At 48.0% G+C, this 18,460-nt stretch overlaps 1 protein-coding gene across 1 annotated transcript in view; it reads right to left on the minus strand.

The window, feature by feature from the left end:
• Positions 1-613: 613 nt before the first annotated feature.
• Positions 614-18,460, minus strand: part of GALNT12 (polypeptide N-acetylgalactosaminyltransferase 12) — a 29,375-nt gene continuing 11,528 nt past the window's right edge. The window contains exons 3-10 of the mRNA XM_054584948.1: positions 17,161-17,350; positions 13,762-13,947; positions 11,273-11,390; positions 9,814-9,990; positions 7,628-7,759; positions 5,350-5,463; positions 3,344-3,490; positions 614-1,012 (exon numbers count right to left, since the gene is read on the minus strand). Of these exons, the coding sequence (XP_054440923.1) occupies positions 872-1,012; positions 3,344-3,490; positions 5,350-5,463; positions 7,628-7,759; positions 9,814-9,990; positions 11,273-11,390; positions 13,762-13,947; positions 17,161-17,350 (1,205 nt within the window). The 3' untranslated portion in view covers positions 614-871. The remainder of the gene's footprint in view (positions 1,013-3,343; positions 3,491-5,349; positions 5,464-7,627; positions 7,760-9,813; positions 9,991-11,272; positions 11,391-13,761; positions 13,948-17,160; positions 17,351-18,460) is intronic.

An 18,460-nucleotide genomic window follows, 5' to 3' on the forward strand; every position in this document is an offset into this window, starting at 1 on the left:
ATGACTGAATATTATTAATGAACAAACGTGAAAACTGAGCCTCATAAAGAACATTATATTTTTCTCTGACAAGAATGTGTAATAAAATTAAAAATGATATAAATATGTTTTAAAGTCCTAGTGGTAACTACTCAAAGAAGCCAGTCACACAACAGCGAGGCATCGTGGAAGTCCACCCCATGCGGTGGAAGCGTGTGTTAGTCCAGTATATCGAGCCGTTCCTTCGAGATTTCAGCTTTGGTTAGTCTTCTTTGGGTAACGTAAGTTTTAACTGGAGGTTTGACAATGGCAGCAACACATAATCCAATGGCACTCTTTATTAAATAAATCTCGATTATCTCAATGACCTGAAGGAAGCAGTACATTGGTCCCACTGTCCGTCAGTCCACAGTGAGAAAAGCTAACCCAACATTTGAAGTATTAGCAATTTAATCAAAGTAAATGATCATGAGTCTAATTTCCACACATGCAAACATCTTTGTACCTGAAAATCCTTGCAATTACCAAAATAAAGCATTTACTCTTTTTGCTGGGGGAGGGGGGGGAATAAAAAGACACAACATTACAACAATACATCGTGATAGAAAAATATTTAAAGGTTTTTAATTCTCTGACAACCAAGAGTTAGTTGTGATTATCCTTTGAAAATAGAGTATTTGGGAACAATTTTAAAGTTTTCAAAATCAGAACAAAGCTTTTTTACATTCTTACCACACCCCCACATCACTTTCACAAATTGCACAGTGATTTCCTTATAAATATAGAGCAGCCAAGTTTTTGGTGGGTCCGCCACTGTCCTTAGCTGAGTCTCTGTTGGGCTAAGTCCAGGGCCCCCCATCTCCTCTGCTGGTCTCCTTGGTGCAGTGATTCCTTATGACACGCGTTCTTTAAAGAACCATTTCTGATGTTCCGAGTTGGCGCAGTCTCGTAAGAGTGGCACAAAACTGTTGCCAGCAGCCGTCTTCTCAGCCTGAACACATTTCTTGGATTGTATGTGAAATAAAGCACCATCCTACAATAGATAACATTGGATGGTCAAGAGAATTACAAGCAATTCCTCAGCAAGTCCCTCTTTCCTTAAACTGTGTTCTTAAATGCTCCGGGTGACTTTTATCAGTTTAGAAACACTGACTGAGCAGTGGCTGCATGTACAAAAGCAATCCAGGACTCCCGTTGCCTAGGGAGGATCAGGGGACTACAGGCAGACATTGCTGTGCTCCTCATGGGGTCCCAGACTCCACAGTCAGGGCCAATGGTGCCACCTGCTGGCTGCTCTGGGGATCTGTCAGACACTACGTTTCAACCCTACTGCTTTTCCTTGAGTGAAGTCAATACCAAAGAATCTCTTCCACTTGGGCCAACTAATTGCATCCCTGGGGATCTCTCTCTCGCGTGTATTGAAACGGAGAGTCAGGAAACTTGGCTTTAGTCCCAGCTCAGCTACAGACCAGCAAGTCACCCGAGAGGAAGTGGGTTCTACAGACCGTGCCAATTCCCAAACTCCTAAAGGCGATGATCCTCTTTAATGCCTCCCCTTCTCTTCTTTTCCCACACTGCTGCTGAGTTAACTCAGCAAATCTCTCCCCCCTCCACCCCCCGCATCCTGGAGTTTCTCTTTGCGCCTCCCCCTCCTCTCTCTGTTGTAAGGTGTACACACACCCACAAGGAACTTAATCATGACCTAGCAACAAATGGGAAGAACAGTGACCTCCCTATTCCAGGGCAAGAGAAACCTTAGAAATTAAATAAGTTGCAAAATAATTTCAAAAACGTTAACCCTGAAAACCCTTAAAGGTGCTCATAAGTTGCCTTCAGAATAATGTGAAAGTAAATACAGGCCTATCTCATTTTTTTAATGCTTCACTTTATTGCACTTTGCAGATAAAATTGAAGGTAAGACCCTCCACTAGCAAAAATATTATGACTTACTGAAGGCTCAGATGACAGTTAGCATCTTTCTGCAAAGAGGTATTTTTTAACTATAGTATGTACATTGTTTTTTAGACATAATGCTACTACACACTTAATAGACTGCAGTATAAGGTAAATAATCACTTTTATATGCACTGGGCAACCAACAAATTAATGTGACTCTTTATTGCAAAACTTCCTTTATCGCAGTGGTCTGAAACAGGACCTACAACATCTCCGAGATGTGCCTGTAATTAAATAAAGCGCCCCTCCTCCCACCCTTCTGAAGGGACCTCCTTTTCCTTAAATGGTCACTGAAATTTAAGATAAAATTTTAATGACATTTCAAATCAATTTTATAGCCTTTATCTTGCATTGCTATTCTTTGAGGGCTTACAATGGCTTCCAGTTAAAAGAAAGAAGGGAGAGGTCATACGGAGGGTCAGAGACTTCTGGGGTTCACAGAAATATTTCCCCTCATTTTTTACATCAAATAGGCAACACTATGGTGCCTGGCTTTTCCAAGGAGCCTGCAAATTACATTGCTAATCGTAACATCTTCTACAGGAAAACATACTCCAACTTCTAGTCATACTCGGGATTCACCTACTTATAAGCAGTCTAGATAAATCTTTCCCTCCCTGGGGCCAGCTTCCCAGGGAGAGAAAGCTCCCATAGAGATAAAAGAGAACTAACTTTTTTCTTTTGAGTTATTTTCTTTGGTTCTGTTCCTTCAAGTGCTTTTTTGTGAGTCAAAGGATATGACTGATTTATGAGTCACATCAGGGGCTCACCTCAAACATGGGGGAGCTAGCGCCCTTCATGCCTGAAATAACACCCAGGTCCTACACAGCGACCATTCTGACGCCAGCTCCCTCTGAGAGAGCTTTTCTTGGTTATTCCACTGCAAGTAACAACTAATTCCAATAGACCTTCCCAGTTCCCAAAGAACATATATATTCCTGGCCATATGTCTAATCCTCGCTAGAGTTAAGATGAGGCTGCTCTGCCGGCCCCTAGTTTTAGAACCAGGGAAAAAGGAGCCTGAGAGAAGTGGAGTGACTTCCACCTGGATCTAACCTGCCATCCTTACACGCTGGCAATTGGCTGCACTTGTTTAAACCTGATTTCATCTCAGAACGCGCCTGCGACAGGTCTTCTTCCCATTTCAGCGGCTCCCAGTAGAAAAAGGTAGATGGAAAAACCAAGAGGAGTAACAGCGAAGGGAGAAGGAAAGCGCGGCCGACAGTGGACACTGGGACTCCAACGGTGCGGCCACGGCCTGGCCGGGGGTCGCTGCGACATTGCCCGTCTCCCCTACGTGGGGGCAGCCCTGGGACTCGCCAGGACTGCGCCAGAGAGCGGGCTCTGCCTCCACACTCCCCTCTGCGCCCACAGGCGGCAGCAAGGATGGATGAGACAGGTCACTCACCGCCTGCAGGATGAACTTCTGGTTCTCCGGCGCCCTTTCCTCACAGAGAAGCATGATGAGAGTATCGGCTCCTGCCTCCACCGCTACACAGGCCTCTGGCTGGAGGGTGTTATAGCGAATTTCATTCTGAGACGTGTACTCGAAAAACTGAAAATGGAGAAGCCGACGGGCGTTAGTTACCCTCTGACAGGGGAAAGCTGGGAATTGCTGGATGAGAGCCAGGGGTCATGAGATCGGGGGAGTCAGGGTCCCTCACTCTCCCCTCACCCACGGACACGGGCCTGTCTGATCAGCCAGCCTCCTGCGTGTCCCTGCCGCTCTCAGCGCACCCTGGTCTGGTGCTTAGCACGTGTGAATGAAGGGGCCCTTTCTAGGGTCTGCCTTGCAGTGCCTGGGCTCCCGCTGCGCCTAACCCCATCCCATGCTGGTGCGGACCAGCAGAAAGGAAAATGCACCGGTGCCCGGGGCCAGCACTTGGGGGCTCTGCGGCCTTCACCAGCCATTTCCTCTCCTTTTCCTCAGTCCTTTCGTCCTCCTCCCTCCGAAGTACAATGAGTGTGACCGTGCCCTGGAAACTGTCAGTGCTGTGCGCAAGCAGACAATAGGCCTGCTCATGGGAGGGCTTGGTTCTTCCAGGGCCTTCCTCCGCTAATGTGGCCAGGAAAATACTGATCCTGGCCCCACCCAGAGGGGAAAGGCAGATTCCTTCCATCTGAGATGGGAGCTAGGAAGCTGCGTTTTCACATTTTTAACAAGACACTTAGCCACCCACCTACCCTGCTCCACTCCCTCCCTTCCAGGAGGTTCTGACACAGGTGGCTATTCATAAGTCACATGGAGTAGTGCTTCTGAAAGGAATCTCCCAGAAAGCTGGCTCAAACAAGAGTCTGGCGTTATAGAGGGACAGGATGGGTCTGAGAATTTGCGTTTCCAGGCTCCCAGGTGATGCTGCTGCTGCTACCGCTGGGGGGACCACCTTTGAGGAGCACTGTTCTAAAAGGTACTGGAGGGCCTGAGTACCTTAAGCTTGCAGGGGCCTGAATTATGGAAGTTCACTGTTGACCATAAGGGGCCTTCATATTCAAATGGAATTGCAGGAAATTGTCCCAGGTTGGAAGGAAACTTGAATCCCCACCTCTTCATCTCTAGTGTCTGACACCTCCTAAGACAGTGAGGCTTTGAAGGTCCAGAACCAACACTTCCCTCCTCTCCTGCCTCCTCCATTGGCCTCGCCCTGGTGGATGCACCTGCTTTCCTGGGCCAGGGTCCTGTTCTGGTCCTCAGACCCCCCAGGACTTGCTCCCCTGCCCAGCCTGAAGGACGGCACTTAACAAAGCCGCCTGGGCCCCAGCCGAAGCAACCGCCCTGACCTCTGCTTTGCAGTGTGGCATTTTCCTTCAAAACCTGTCATTCTGTTAAGAATCAATTCTAAGGAAGTCATCTAAAATTCAGATCGTTTTTTTTTTCCTTACTTTTATTTTTCTAACCAAAGGTGTTAGAGGCAGAGTTATTTACAATTGCAAAAGCAGGGAGGCAGGGAATCAGTTGCTGAACAGTAACGTGGCCACACAAAGGTGTATCAAGTGGCCGTTAGAAGTGATATTCTCAAAGGATGTTTAATAACACAAGGAAAGTGTGATGAAGTAAATGGAACGAGGGAATAGAAAGCAGATAGACATAGGATAACAACTATTTAAAACACATAACCAAAGGCTGTGCATGGAAAAAAAAAGATGGAAAGTAAATATGTCTTAATTATAATGGTGGTTGCTCTGGGTCCTATCATTTGCTATTTGCTTCTACATTTTATATTTCCCAAATGTTCTGTAATGAGCATGTGTTACTTTTTAATGAAAAAAAAATAGCAAACATTTCATTTTTAAAAAACACATGGATTTCCCCTCATTTTCCTCTTTAGAGGCCCACACCGATGACCCCCGGCACACAAAGCTCCGCACTGTCTCCCCCGTGCCCAAGCCTGTCAAGCTACAGAAACAAGCACATACCTGATTCTGACCCATCCCGTGACACTGGTACAGGAGGACCTGGCGCCCTGTGAGTTCGTGTTCGTTGGGAGGGTTATAGTCAAAGCAGTGACCTTTTAGTCCTTTGTTCTGGAGCTAAACAAAACATAAGGTGGCATTTTGGTCCAGATTTATACACAACAACAGATTCCACCCAGGGCTCCGAGGGAGGGCAACAGTGAGAGACGTGCCTGCCTCAGGAACTGCACTCAACGGCAAGAGCCCCTGACATTTCTAGTTGTAAAAGTGCCTTCCCATTCTGCACCGGAGGCGGGAATCACAACCCCCTCTCTACGATGGTAAACCAGAGGATCACTGAGGTTAGCTTGTTAGGGCCTGAAAGCCCATACCTCTTCGTTGCTCATCAGTGCACTGGTCCAAACTGGGCTGTCGCCTCACAGGTACCCAAGGAGCTCCGGCTCCAATATTAGGCATCAGCAAAGGACACCCCAGCCTAGAGACTCAGCATTCCCCAGATCACAGGCCCATGACTCTAGACTAGGGTAGCAACAGCATAATACAGAGAGCCAATGAATTGCCCAAGGTACCTCAACAGGTAAGCGAAAATACCTGAGTCTTGAATCCAGGGCCTCTGACTCCAAGTCCAGTGCTCTCTCTGTCACTCAACACTGTCTAATCTAATGTCACCACTGAGGTATTTCTTGGATCTAAAACCCTTTAATCGCTTCAAGGGCAAAAAACCACAGGTTTTATGCTCCTTCTTCCCTGCCAAAGTCTCCAGGGAAAAACTCAAGTACTTTCTAAATTCCTTCCTGAAGAGTTCAAAGTACCCTCAATAGCCCTGAACCCAACTGCTGCCCTGCCCTGTCCGTCCTTGACTAGCCTGGTTCTGATGACAAGGCTCAGCCACATAGAAAGAAGGATTCCACAATCCACTAGCTCATTAAGCACCGCCTTCCACGTCCCTGAGATCCCTTTGCTTTGTGAAGGAACCTGGGAACAGGCCACATCCTGGTGACGCTCCATGAACCCACTGACCCATCTTCTCACTAAAAGCAGGAGGACCAGACATCACATGCTCCTTTATGACGCAAGGTAAAAACAAAACAAACCTGTGAAGTGTCCTCGCCAAAACAGCTACATCAACTCTAATCGAACCTTTAGACCTCACTTCCGTTGTAAAGAACATGGGAGGAGAGAGGCACAATTTAAAAATCATCACAAAGAAACAAGCAGACAATCCCAAGGGTGAGGTACTCTACAGGGCAACAAATGCAGTGGCAAAGGGGGAAGAAAGAAAGACAAGGGCTGCCTTAGATTAGAGAGACGTTGGGGGAGGAGGGGCAGTGCCCGCATACAATGTGTAGACCTTGTCCGGATCCCAAAGAGATCTCACCAAATGCCCCGAGAGAAATTTGAAGATCAGGGGGAATCTGAATAAGGGCCAGAGAGTAAACGACACCAAGAAATTATCGTTCATTTGATTAGGGTTCATTTGATAACGGTCTGTGGTTTTGTAGGATGATATCCAAATGTTACTGAGATACATGCTGTAATACATGTCCCTGAGATACAGGAGTAAAATGACACAATGCCCGGGGTTGGCTTCAAAAGAGAAAAATGGAGGAGAGTGGAACAGAGGAGAGAGAATGCAAGAGAGGCAAAGTCTTGATAATTCTAGAATCTTGGGGACAGGGTTCATTGCACCATTCTCGCTGGGTTTCTGTATGTTTGAACATTTTCAAAACAACATTGAATTTAATGCATTAACCGCCTGCTTGGTGTTTATCAAAGACTTCCAGGAAAACACCAGCACTTCTGATCAGCACAACACAGGAGACAGCCCCTGCTAACTTGGTGCAATTCCAGACATTTATCGGTATCTGGCCTCATCCCAAAAGCATTCCTTTTAGGTTTTTTGAAATAACAGGAGTGACTCTCCTTTTCCCACTGCTGCCTTTGTGGCTCCCTGAGTTGGAAATGAACTCGTCCCTGAGTTGGAAATGAACTCGCCTTCTGAGATTTGAGGTAATATTATAAGGTGTGAGTAAAAACTAGGACATGGAAACACCAACGTCCTCATTTATACTTGCCAGTTTCAAGATGGCTTCCAGAGCTGACATTCTGGACCCGAGCCCCAAACAGTCACGGGGAGAAGGAAGAACAGTAGGAGAAAAGGAAGAAGAGTTTGGGGTTGGGGAGGCCTGTGGTCCCCACTAAGGGGTCTTTCTTGCCCAGGGTTTGTGGACCAGACCTGGGGGCCAGGAACTCCCTGCCCACCATGGGCCGCCTTACTCACCATCCCGAAGAAGCCAGGCCTGTCCTCAGGCACGTGCAGTTCCGGATACACAGTCTTCAAGAACCACTTGAAGTCCTTACATTGCAGCTTGGCACGGAGCTGCCTCCTCTCCGTCACATCCCCAAAGGGCTCCTGACAGAACAACAAAACCGTGAGCCCCTGCAGGTCATGGTACTTCCTATCAAGGCCCCTCTCTCCACCGTTGCTCCCTCATGCGATAGCTTTTATCGAGCACCTAATGTGTATCGGGCCCTGTGCAGGGCACAGAGCACAAACCGCAGCCTCAGACATAGTGGCCGCACTCGAGCAGGCGAGAGTGTCACACAATGACATTTCCAGGTGCTCTCGTTCCAGGGAGCTGCAACCAGGTGCACGAGGGAAGAACAAAAAAACACCTGCTGATGGCATGAGGGACCCGTGCTGGGCCTGCACGGGACCTGTGGGCCGGCACACCACGGACACACATGCGATCACAGGCCAGCAACATGTCAGCAGCACACATGCGCAAGGGCATTCTAATGTACCACTGATACCTGACATTCACTTTCAAACACAGGTGGGTGTTCTAGATATAATCGTGAATGAAAACCTTACGTGCTCAATGTATTGAAGTCTAAATGTATGCTTACAATGAAAAGAGCAAAATGCTGCAATAATAAAGACTAGCGGAAGTTTCGTGCTCTGAACAAAACCAATGATTAAAAACTTTCAAGTAATTAAATAAAGGAGGCATCTATTTAGCATGGCAGCCACAAGAGCGGCACTGAGTGCAGAGATTCTAGTGTCCCTGCACCATGACGTTATACTAATGAAGTTTGCTGAGTTAAATATTTAACATAATGACAATGATAAGTAAAAATGTTTGAATAGAACTTGAAATTTTTGCTTATTTCCCAGAAGTTCATTTTTTGATGAGAGCCATTGTACCCTCATCTTCAGCCACATGTCCGTTTCAAGGCCGCCGGGTATTCCGACGGACGGTGTGAGCAGTGGTCCTCTCACACGCCACTCTCTGGGAGTTATCACGAAGAGGGAACTGGGGGTTCCGGACGGGGCGACAGGGTAGAGCAGGCACTTCCGCCCTGCAGCCTCGGGCAAGACAGAGAAAGCAATGACCCTGGAGCCCACAGGCAGAGAGAGGCCAAGAAGGAGGTCGGGGGAGGGTGCCCAGGGCTCCGCAGAGCTCAGAGGAACCAGTGGGGTGTGCATGCTCCTGGCCCAGTTCTGCCTGCATCAGTTTTCCCAACCAAAAAAAAGACAATTTCAGAGTTAGCCTGAAGGACTGCTGTAAGGAATCAGAAGACATTTTCGTCAAGTGGCCAGGAAAGAGGCCTTGGGGCACACCTCGTCCTGCCAAGTGGCCCTGTTAGCAATGGGATTGCAGGGTCAGGGCGCCCCTGTCCTGGGGCATGCAGAGCTGGCCCATGCAGGGGCAGTGGACCTGTTTGTTACAATTTGTTTGTAACGCTCAAATCACCACTTGGGGTGTCCTCACGCTTTCTGTCATTTGTGAACACGTGTAGGGTGGCAAAAAATTTGAGTCACCCAATGTGCACATTCTCAGCTGAGGTCCTGCTTCGGCTCTCATACTGTAAACAAGTATCCTTTTTGTGGCCTCTTTAGTGCCACATTTTTCAAATTTTTGTGCTTTGTGTTGGGGATTTCCCTGTGTGAAATGGCTCCCTAGTGTTAGTACTAAAGTGTCGTCTGGGGTTCCTCAGAGCAAGAAGGCTGTGATGCGCCTGATGGAGAAATTGTGTGTTTGATAAGCTTCTTTGAGGCATGAGCGGCAGTACTGTTGGCCGCAAGTCCAATGTAATGAACCAACAATATATATTAAACAAGGTATCTTTAAACAGAAACACAGAATACAAGGTTAGGTATCGATCAGTTGACAAAAATGTCAACCTGCCAGAGGCTTGCAGGAACCTAACCCTATATTTCCCCTACGAGCAATGCATCGGGATTCCCAAATTCAGTGTCTGCAGTGACTATATATAACACAACTACTGCCAATAATAAGAATCAACTGTAATCTATTAAGGAATAAAATTTTCCCATACTGTATCAAGAGCACTCAACTAATTTTCTATTTCCGGAACCAGGTCTACTACAGTACAGAGGCTAGCGTGAGCTGCTCGCGTTCAGAGAAAGCCAGCCTGGGTGCGGGTGGCCCAGGAACTCACCAAGCGGGCATGGGGGTTGCGATGGTAGTACAGCTCTTTGTATTCATCCATCCACACTTCAGCTGCACGGACACTGTTGGCCAGAGCCTTTTTGCGGGAGTAGGGAGCTTGCTTGGGGAAAACGTGGCCAACGTGAGAACACGGGTGTATCTCCAGGGTCCCACCACACTGCCAGATCTGCACACAGAGCAGAGAAGAGGCCAGGTAGGTGAGCAGGGGATGAGGTGCCGGTCCACAATGCCTGCAGCCAGGAAGCCGAACGCAGGCGTCATGACGAACCCTGCCAAGCCCTCACCCTCCATGGGGCAGGAGGCCACTTCCCCAGCACACACAGAACACAGAGTGCAGCCAGAGTAAGAAGGCAGCCCCAAAAGCCAACAAGCCCTGGAACCAAGACCCCAAGTCCATGCACTAAAGCTCATGCACTTGACTCAAGCCTGTACCCATAGCTGATCTCGCTGAGAACCCAACTACTCAGTATGTAAAATACAGGCTGATTACCTGATGTCCTAGCCACAGAAGATAGGAAAGCAGCAAGTGGGAAGAGAAGTTTGGAAGGGGGAAAGGAAGAGCTTCTAGAGGCAGGCAGAGCAGCCTGACACCTAGGGAGAAGGCAGAAAGACCATTAAGAGCACACTCTGAGACTCAGCGGGCGGAGGCGTCCGGGCCGTTTCATGCTGCGGCAAAAGGCCACATTCTTGTTAATTAAATAACACTTTTAAGCAGGAAACTGTATAAAATATTATTAAAATTTTAAACTTTCTATAAAAAGCACTAACGTTGACATAAGGTTCTGATACTTAAAAGGCAAGCTTCAGTTAGCTGGAAACCCCATGGAAACGCTCAGGGTTTCTCAGAGGGGCATCGCCCGTGGGTCACGCACAGCAGGATCGGTGGGTGGGCTTCTTACCGAAGGCAGGTTCCCGGTCCCTGCCGTAAACCCATCAAATCAGACTTTATGGAGACTGTGCCCGTCAATCTCCCTTGTTAAGAAGTTGCCCCAACAATTCTATATATGTCAAAGTTTGAAAGTCAGTGTGCTTCTAAAGAGGCCACTTCATAAATAGTCCTACAAATCAAGTCTCCAAAAGATGAGGAGCAGGAGGCAGGGACCTGACTTGGAGTCTAGTCTCTGACACTCACTCCTTGAGCAGGTTGCTCCCTCTCTCTGGGCCTCGGTTCCTCCCCTCTATGGTGAGAGAAAAGAACTGGGTGACTTGCCAGGCCTTTTCTCACCCCAAATCTATTTAAAAGTAGATATTTTTAAAAGTTCAAACAATAAGGCAAGCATGTTCATAGGATGCACATGCCACTATCATCTTTCAGGATGGCTGGATAAATTGCCGACATGGAGGAAAAGCCTACCAGGCTCTCATAAAACCCCATCGTTTCCAAAGAGAGAGAACAAGAGAGAAAAGCAGGTTAAGAATGAGTCCAAAGAGAAGAGTGGAATACTTACCCTAAAGGAAAACTCGAGGTTTTCTCCGCCCCAGACTTCCATTCCTGTGTCATAAGACCCCAGATATTCAAAATATTTCTTACTCACGGCAAACAGCCCACCAGCCATTGTTGGAGACCTAGAAGCGTGTGAGATCCACATTGCAGTGCAAGCAGCAAGAAACCCTCAGTTAGTTGAACTCCCTTCCCACCATAAGCTCTTCAGTCCAATCATCCATCTCTAAAGAGAACCCCCAGCGCTAAGCTAGGCCTGGGGGCACAGGCCTACCTCATGAGGAAGTGCACAGACAGCTCAACAGGCAAGTACAGAACTCTGTGTAGCATTTTTGTGTTAACTCAATCACCCTGAGCCTGTGTGAACACAGAAGAAAGAGGTCATGAGGGGAGGGTGTGGGGGGCAGGGGAGCTCAGTTGACCGGAAGAGGCAGGGTATGCAGAACAAAAGGGAGTTAGCCAAGAAAAGAAATGGAATGGTTCTCCAAGAAGACACCATCAAGAGCAAAGGTGTAAGGCTGAGAGAAACCCTGTACTTTTAGAAGCACAGACGACCGGGAGATAAGACCACGTTCCCCCAGAGAGTGGCAGGCGCCAGGCTGTGGCGGCCTTGGTCACCCAGTCAAAGTGCCAGCCCTCACAGAGGCCCCCAGGAAGCAGTGAGTAGAAGATCCTAACAGGCACCAGCCTCATAAGGCTCCCAGGGCCGGTTCCTCTCCAGCGCGCGCAGTCTCCCCTCCAGGATCCAGACACCAGCTCCGGCCTGTGTCCTCGGCTGGCCCTGTTTTCTCTCTACCCTGTTCCTCTAGAAGACAACACTGGCTTCAGAAATGGCCCAAGGCTTCCATGCTACCCCAGCAGAAAGCTGTAAGCACACCGCAGACAAACAGAAGAAAAGAATAAATTCAGAAATGGAGAAAATCAACGAGAGCTTAGGCAAGATGCTCCCAAAGGGCTCCTCCAGAAGCCTGGGCGTTATCTTGGACTCTTCCCTGCCTCATTCCCATTCAGTTTCTCCCAGTTCTTCCACCACAACATCTCTGGAGTCCGCCATTTCCCTCCACCTTCTCCTGTCCCTGAAGACTACAATGCCTCCTAACGATGTCCCTGCTGGCAGCCCTGCTCCCTCCAGGCCCCTCACCACATGGCATCCAGAACAATCTTTAAAGAATTTCACAGGCAAAGGTCACGTCCAGCTAAAATCCCTTCAGTAGCTTCTGCCCTTTCAGGGTGGAGCCCACACCCTTTCCTTGATCTTCAAAGCCGGACATGACTCGACCCCATTTACCCCTCCAGCCCCACCTCCCAACACTGGCTCCATTCTCGTTCCACTTCAGACAGTGGCTCATCTCAAGGCCGGACCCAAGCGGAAGGATTCAGAAGCCCAAATGCCAAGGTAGCACAGAGACCATTTCAGGCTCAATACACCAGCCATAAAGCTGAAGTCCAATCCCCATCTGCCTGGTGCTTACGTCTGTCTCCTAACCGGTCCTCAACTTGGAAGGGGAGGAGCAAGCCAGACTCTTATTTCAACACCTCAAGAATGGGCACTGAGCCTCTTGAGCCCACTCTGCTCAGACCCAGGCTCACCCACTGGCCAAAGCTGGCTCCCCCACCCCCGGGTCCAATCACCTCCCCAATTCACAAGGTGCCTGACAGTATGTCCTCGAAATGTTAAATATGGACTTACCATAAACCCAGCGATCCCACTCCTAGGTACATACCCTAAAGAACTGAACATAGGGACTCAAAACGAATAATAGTGCACTCATGTTCACAACAGCATTGTTTACAATAACCAAATGGTGGTAACAACCTAAATGTCCATCAACAGCTGAATGAATAAACAAACTGTGGATGTATAGACAAAGGAGTACTCTTCTACTATAAAAAAAAGAATGAAGTTGGGCCCTGGTCAGGGCATGTACAAGAATCAACCAATGAATGCATAAATAAGCCGAATAACAAATTGATGTCTCTTTCTCTCTCTCTCTTTCTTTCTCTCCCTCCCACTAAACCAAAAAAAAAACAACAAAAAAACAAATATTGTATGATTCCACTTATATGAGGTATCTAGAATAGGGAAATTCATAGAAACAGGAAGTACAAGAGAAGTTACAAGGATTTAGGGGAGGGAAGGAACAGGAGTCCTTGCTTAATCATAGTGTTCCTGTACAGGATGATGAAAAGTTCTGGAAATACGCAGAGGTGATGGTTGCTCAATAATATGAATGTGCTCGATATCACTAAATTGTACCCTTAAAAATGGTTAACGTGGGAAATTTTAGATTATGCATATTTTTCCATGATTTTTAAAATACACACACACAAACACACCAATATAAAATCCATGTATGTCGCGATGATTTTTCATAAAAATAAACAAATGCTCAGGAGGAAGGTGGGGGGCCCACCAGCTAACTACCCCTGCTAAAGGCCTGCACCAACACGGTAGCCAGACGCAATAAGGTTCACTCATAGAAGTCGCCCCCTAACCTGATGACATCGATGGGGGATCGCATCCGCATCCGCTCTCTCTGGGGAACCACGTGCCACGTGAACACCAGCCTCCAGTCGAAACCGCCGATCTGGGGTTCCCCGGCATTCCCCATGTACTCGAAGGTGTTCCAGTCAATCACATCTATTACCGGGCACACCACTGCCGACTCCTCTTCATGGATCCTGCAAATACCAGGACGCCCCGTCTCTCCATGTGGACGGGTGCAGGAGGACACCTGAGAATCTTGGGGATGAATTCTCCTCGCCCTTCCGCTAGGAAGGAGGAATACCTGTGTGAGGAAGATCTGCTTCTCTTTTCCAGGTGTCCACAGCCATGTCAGACAGGTGAGTATCTTGGGGAATTTTAGGGGAAAAGTGGGGAGCAAGGATTCTGACCTTAATATGAAACGTCCCACAGCTTTAATATTCTGATTGTACCTATGGACACAGCGGCTAAATGTGCCTCGCTCTACCAAAATCAAGACGTATAAAAAATCAAAGGTAACTTTTAAAACAGAAAGTAGATTTTCAATTCCTCAAGACTGCAGAAGGTTCCTTCATTTAATCACAATGAATCGCAAGAAGTCAAGAAATAATTATCTCCCTGTGCAAAGATGCCTCCAAACCAAAGGGTCAGCTTTGGAGTTAGAACATAAATTCTAATCCTACCCCTTATTTACCGTGTGACATTAGCTGAGTCATCTAACCTCTCAGGGACTATTGCCTCATGGGTAACAGTAGAACAGGGTGGGGCAAAAGTAGGTTCACAGCTGTTTGCAGCGACAATAATACAATAATTAATAAGTAACAATGCAAAATGACCTGTAAGCCTGCTTTGCCCTACCCTGTACAGGCTCGCAGGGTTAACATGAAGACTCCCAGAGAATGGAGGATGGCTGGCAGAGAACCCGGAACTATGGCTATTCTTTTCTTTTAATCTTTATTATTGTGAAATATTACACATAGAGGGAAATGCTATGATTTCCTGTTGCAGATATCAGCCTGTGCGTCTGCTTTGGCTAGCCCCTCCACAATTATTACAAGCCCAACCAGCCTTCGGCACGCTTCCACAGCCGTGTTTTCTCGCATTTGACAGCACACCAGGAAAGATGAACTGAGACCGGACTATGCATGAACACTAGATTCCTCTGGGTTACATTTGGGGGGCTTTTATTTGGAATTTGACTCGAAAAATCGTAAGAGTCACACCAAAAAAAAAATGGTGTGAAGAAACAGAGATCAGCCAAACTTGAGCTCCATGTGTTTCTAGAATAACACCAGAAAGTTAAAGGGGACATTATGACTATGACACTGAAGTAAGGATGACAATTTTAGGGGAAACTGCACTGCTCAGGATAGATTATGTGACACAGAGAATCAAAACCATGAGTTCACTACATTCAGGAAGTTGCAGAGTCAGTATCTACCAAAGCCCAATTCTTTAAACCAATAAAGGACATTATTAAAAAGGGGGAGGGGGCGGCAGCAGACCTGCTGGGCATGTTCAAAGATGCTGCGTGGCCCCGAGCAAAGACCCCGAGAACATGTGACTTGTAACCAAGCTGGTTGGAACCATGGGTAGCCTAATTTTTACAAGAAAAGGCAAACCGGGAAGCCAGCACAGGGGTAGAGGACTCTGAACCACAGTTACAGAACGTGCAGGCCGACGAGCCGCACGTCCAGTGAAGGGCTCCTGGCACCCGGGGCAGAACCGCCCTGGGCTACGCAGGACGCACAGCGCAGGACGTCTGGCACCCCTGGTCCCTGGCTCACTCAATGCCAGGACCACCGTCTGGTTAGCTTGACAACCAAGAACATCTATTTCCAAAAGGCCCTAGAAGGAAGAGGTTACTGTTCCTGGTTGGGACCACCGGAGCAACAGAGTCCAGTATGGGTCAATTCTGGTGCGTACCAAGTCCTTAGGTGAGATTTTGAAACATCTAGAAGCCTGGGCTCCACCACCAGAGACTTAGATGCCAGTGGTGTGCCGTAGGCCCAGAGGTTGGCATGTTTAAAACTTCCCCACTCGTTTCTAACAGGCAACGCGGGTAGGGAATCCTTTTCTACAAGTAGAGAGCAAGGGCTTGTTTACGGGGGCGCTGCTTGCTCTCTCCAAAGGGTGGGCTGACAAGGAACTCTAGGTGACATTAGTGTGCCAACTGACTTCAGACCAGCCTCCAGGTGGCCACCTGCATGCACAATGTCAGGGAGGGGAGAAAGGTGGACCCACTGGTCCAGACTCCAGAGGGAGTGCTCAGCTGTCACCGTGTCCTAAATGACCTCGGACTCCGCCACCGGCCTGGACAACCCTGGGTCCTTGCTGCTGGTGAAGCTCATCAGGGCTGAGGAGGTGAAGAGGTTGTCATGGCACCCACAGAGTCCAAGGACCCAGGAAGTAGCAGAGCAGGGACAGTTTGGTCTCACCCAGAAAGGGAGACACGCAGGTCCCAGCTTTTCCAAACAGACCCTGGCAACCAAAGTGCTGGAGGCCATGGGAAAGCACTTTGCCAAGGGCAGAGACCCTGATCCTCCAGCCCTTGACCCACTCGCTCCACACAGGGGGACCAAATAGAGACACCCCCCACCCCGCCCCTGCCACCCCGCAACCCAGGCCTGGATTTGCTAGCCCAGCTCCTGACTGCTGTGCAGAATCAGGAGAATGGAGAGAGAGAGAGGGAAAAGAAGAGGTTAAAAGTCAGGACCCTGTAACTGTGGTTTCGGGGAGGGGCAGGTTGGGAGCGCAGCGTAAGAGGCTATGAGAGGGTAGGAAAATTGGCCTTGAAGACAGGGCTGCATCATCATTTTTCATGACTTGATAAATACATATATATTAAAAACTACATTTTATGACTATAGTGATATAAAGACAAACAGTCTAAGCTAGATTCATTGTTGTGCAGTCATTATTAGGATATTCATTTTTCCTTCTGTATTTAAAGTGAAATTAACATAAAAATGTTTGTGGGTTCATTAAAGTTTCACAGGCCCTAGGCATTATCCATTACTACTGGGGGTAATGGATAAGTCAGCCCTGCTTGAAAGAAATACACCAAAATGTATCTTCTCTGGAAATGTCATTTTATATGATCGACAATTTTTTTGGTTGATCATTCTTCCTAAGTTTTCTACACTAAACGTGTATAATAAGCAGTAATAAAAGCAAATGCTCATACAGGGCCTCCTGCGTGCTGGCGTGTTTTAAGAACCGTACACGTATTCAATCACTGAATGGCCCCCAAAGCCCGATGAGTCAGGGGCTGTGACACACCCGGTGACAAAGGACTTGCCCAAGGAGCACCTGCACCTCTCGCCCCATGGCCTCTCACACGGTGGCGATCAGCTTGTTTTTGCTTCTGCATAGCGCTGGGACCCTCCCCACGCGGCCGGCTCACGCACCTCTGCAGCAGCGGCTCCAGCCAGCCCTCGTGGCACTCACAGTGGCAGTCCAGGAAGGTCAGCACCTGGCCCTTTGCCGCGGAGGCCCCCAGCAGCCGGGCTCGCACCAGGCCCTCCCTCTTGTTGGCGCGGATCAGGCGCACCTTGGGCAGCCCCGACAGCTCCTCGGCCAGGCGCTCCTTCAGGTGCTCTGGGGGACAAGCGGGACAACGAGGGTCACCACCACACACCAAGCCCGTCCCTTCCGGGGCCTCCCTGGCCCAAAAAGACGACTAAATAGACACAGGCCTCCATTGCTCTGCCACCGGGACACGCTCGCCTCAACCAGAACCAAGACTGGAAACACCCCAAAGTCCAGGGGGGGACGGGGTGGGGGAATTCCAGAACCACCAAATGCTTGAAATGCGCGGTATGGTATGTGGAGAGATCTCAATAAACAGAAGTATTACCCCCTGAAATACATTATACATTGACTCGTGAACATTTAAAAACAAAAAGCACAAGAACCACCCAACCACCATTTTTCTAAAATATTGTGTTAATATAAATATGTTAATTTATGTTAATTAATTATACTATATGCTATACATTTTTAATTTACATGGAATTATGTTAACATAAATTTTGTTTTTTAGTTATAGTATTAGACTTATGTTAATGAAAATTTTACAATATTATATTATTGTACTTATGTTAATGTACATTTTCTCAGGAGCACATTTCAGTTGACAGAGTAACAGTAGTAATAACGGCAGCTATGGTGAGAGGGCCTACTGTGCTCATTGCTCTCCAGTTACTTATATATAATTCACGCAATTCTTGCAACAATCCTACGAGGTAGGTACCACTATCACCCCCATTTAATAGATGAGAACACTAAGGCCAGAGTGGCTAAGTAGTTTGTCCAGGTCAAGGTCACAGAGCAAGTGAGCTGAAGACCCATGATTTACACCCAAGGGGCTGCGCCCCCTTGAGTCCACAGAGCTTTCTTGCGCACCTTCTCATCCTTGATAAACAAATCCAAAATTTTCAGGAGAACATCATGTTTTGCAGAAGAAGAAATGAGCTCTTAAAAGTTAAAAGGAAATGCCCACGGCTAGGGCTGCCCAGGGCTCCCGACTCCACACACAGGCTCCAGACTGGAGGCCCCCATTCACACCCCTTAGCAGCCAGGTGGAGGCTGGTGGGCACCCCTTAGGCAAAGTAAAAATGAAAGAACTTCCCCCACATCATCATGGGCTTTGTCTCAAAGTCTTCAATCATCAGGGAAACGGGCAATTTATAAAATGTTCCAGGCTGC

This window comes from Pteronotus mesoamericanus, unplaced genomic scaffold (genome assembly GCF_021234165.1).
Source record: "Pteronotus mesoamericanus isolate MK-2021 breed Mesoamerican mustached bat unplaced genomic scaffold, CSHL_Meso_final contig_78, whole genome shotgun sequence".
Classification (NCBI taxonomy): Eukaryota; Metazoa; Chordata; class Mammalia; order Chiroptera; family Mormoopidae; genus Pteronotus; species Pteronotus mesoamericanus.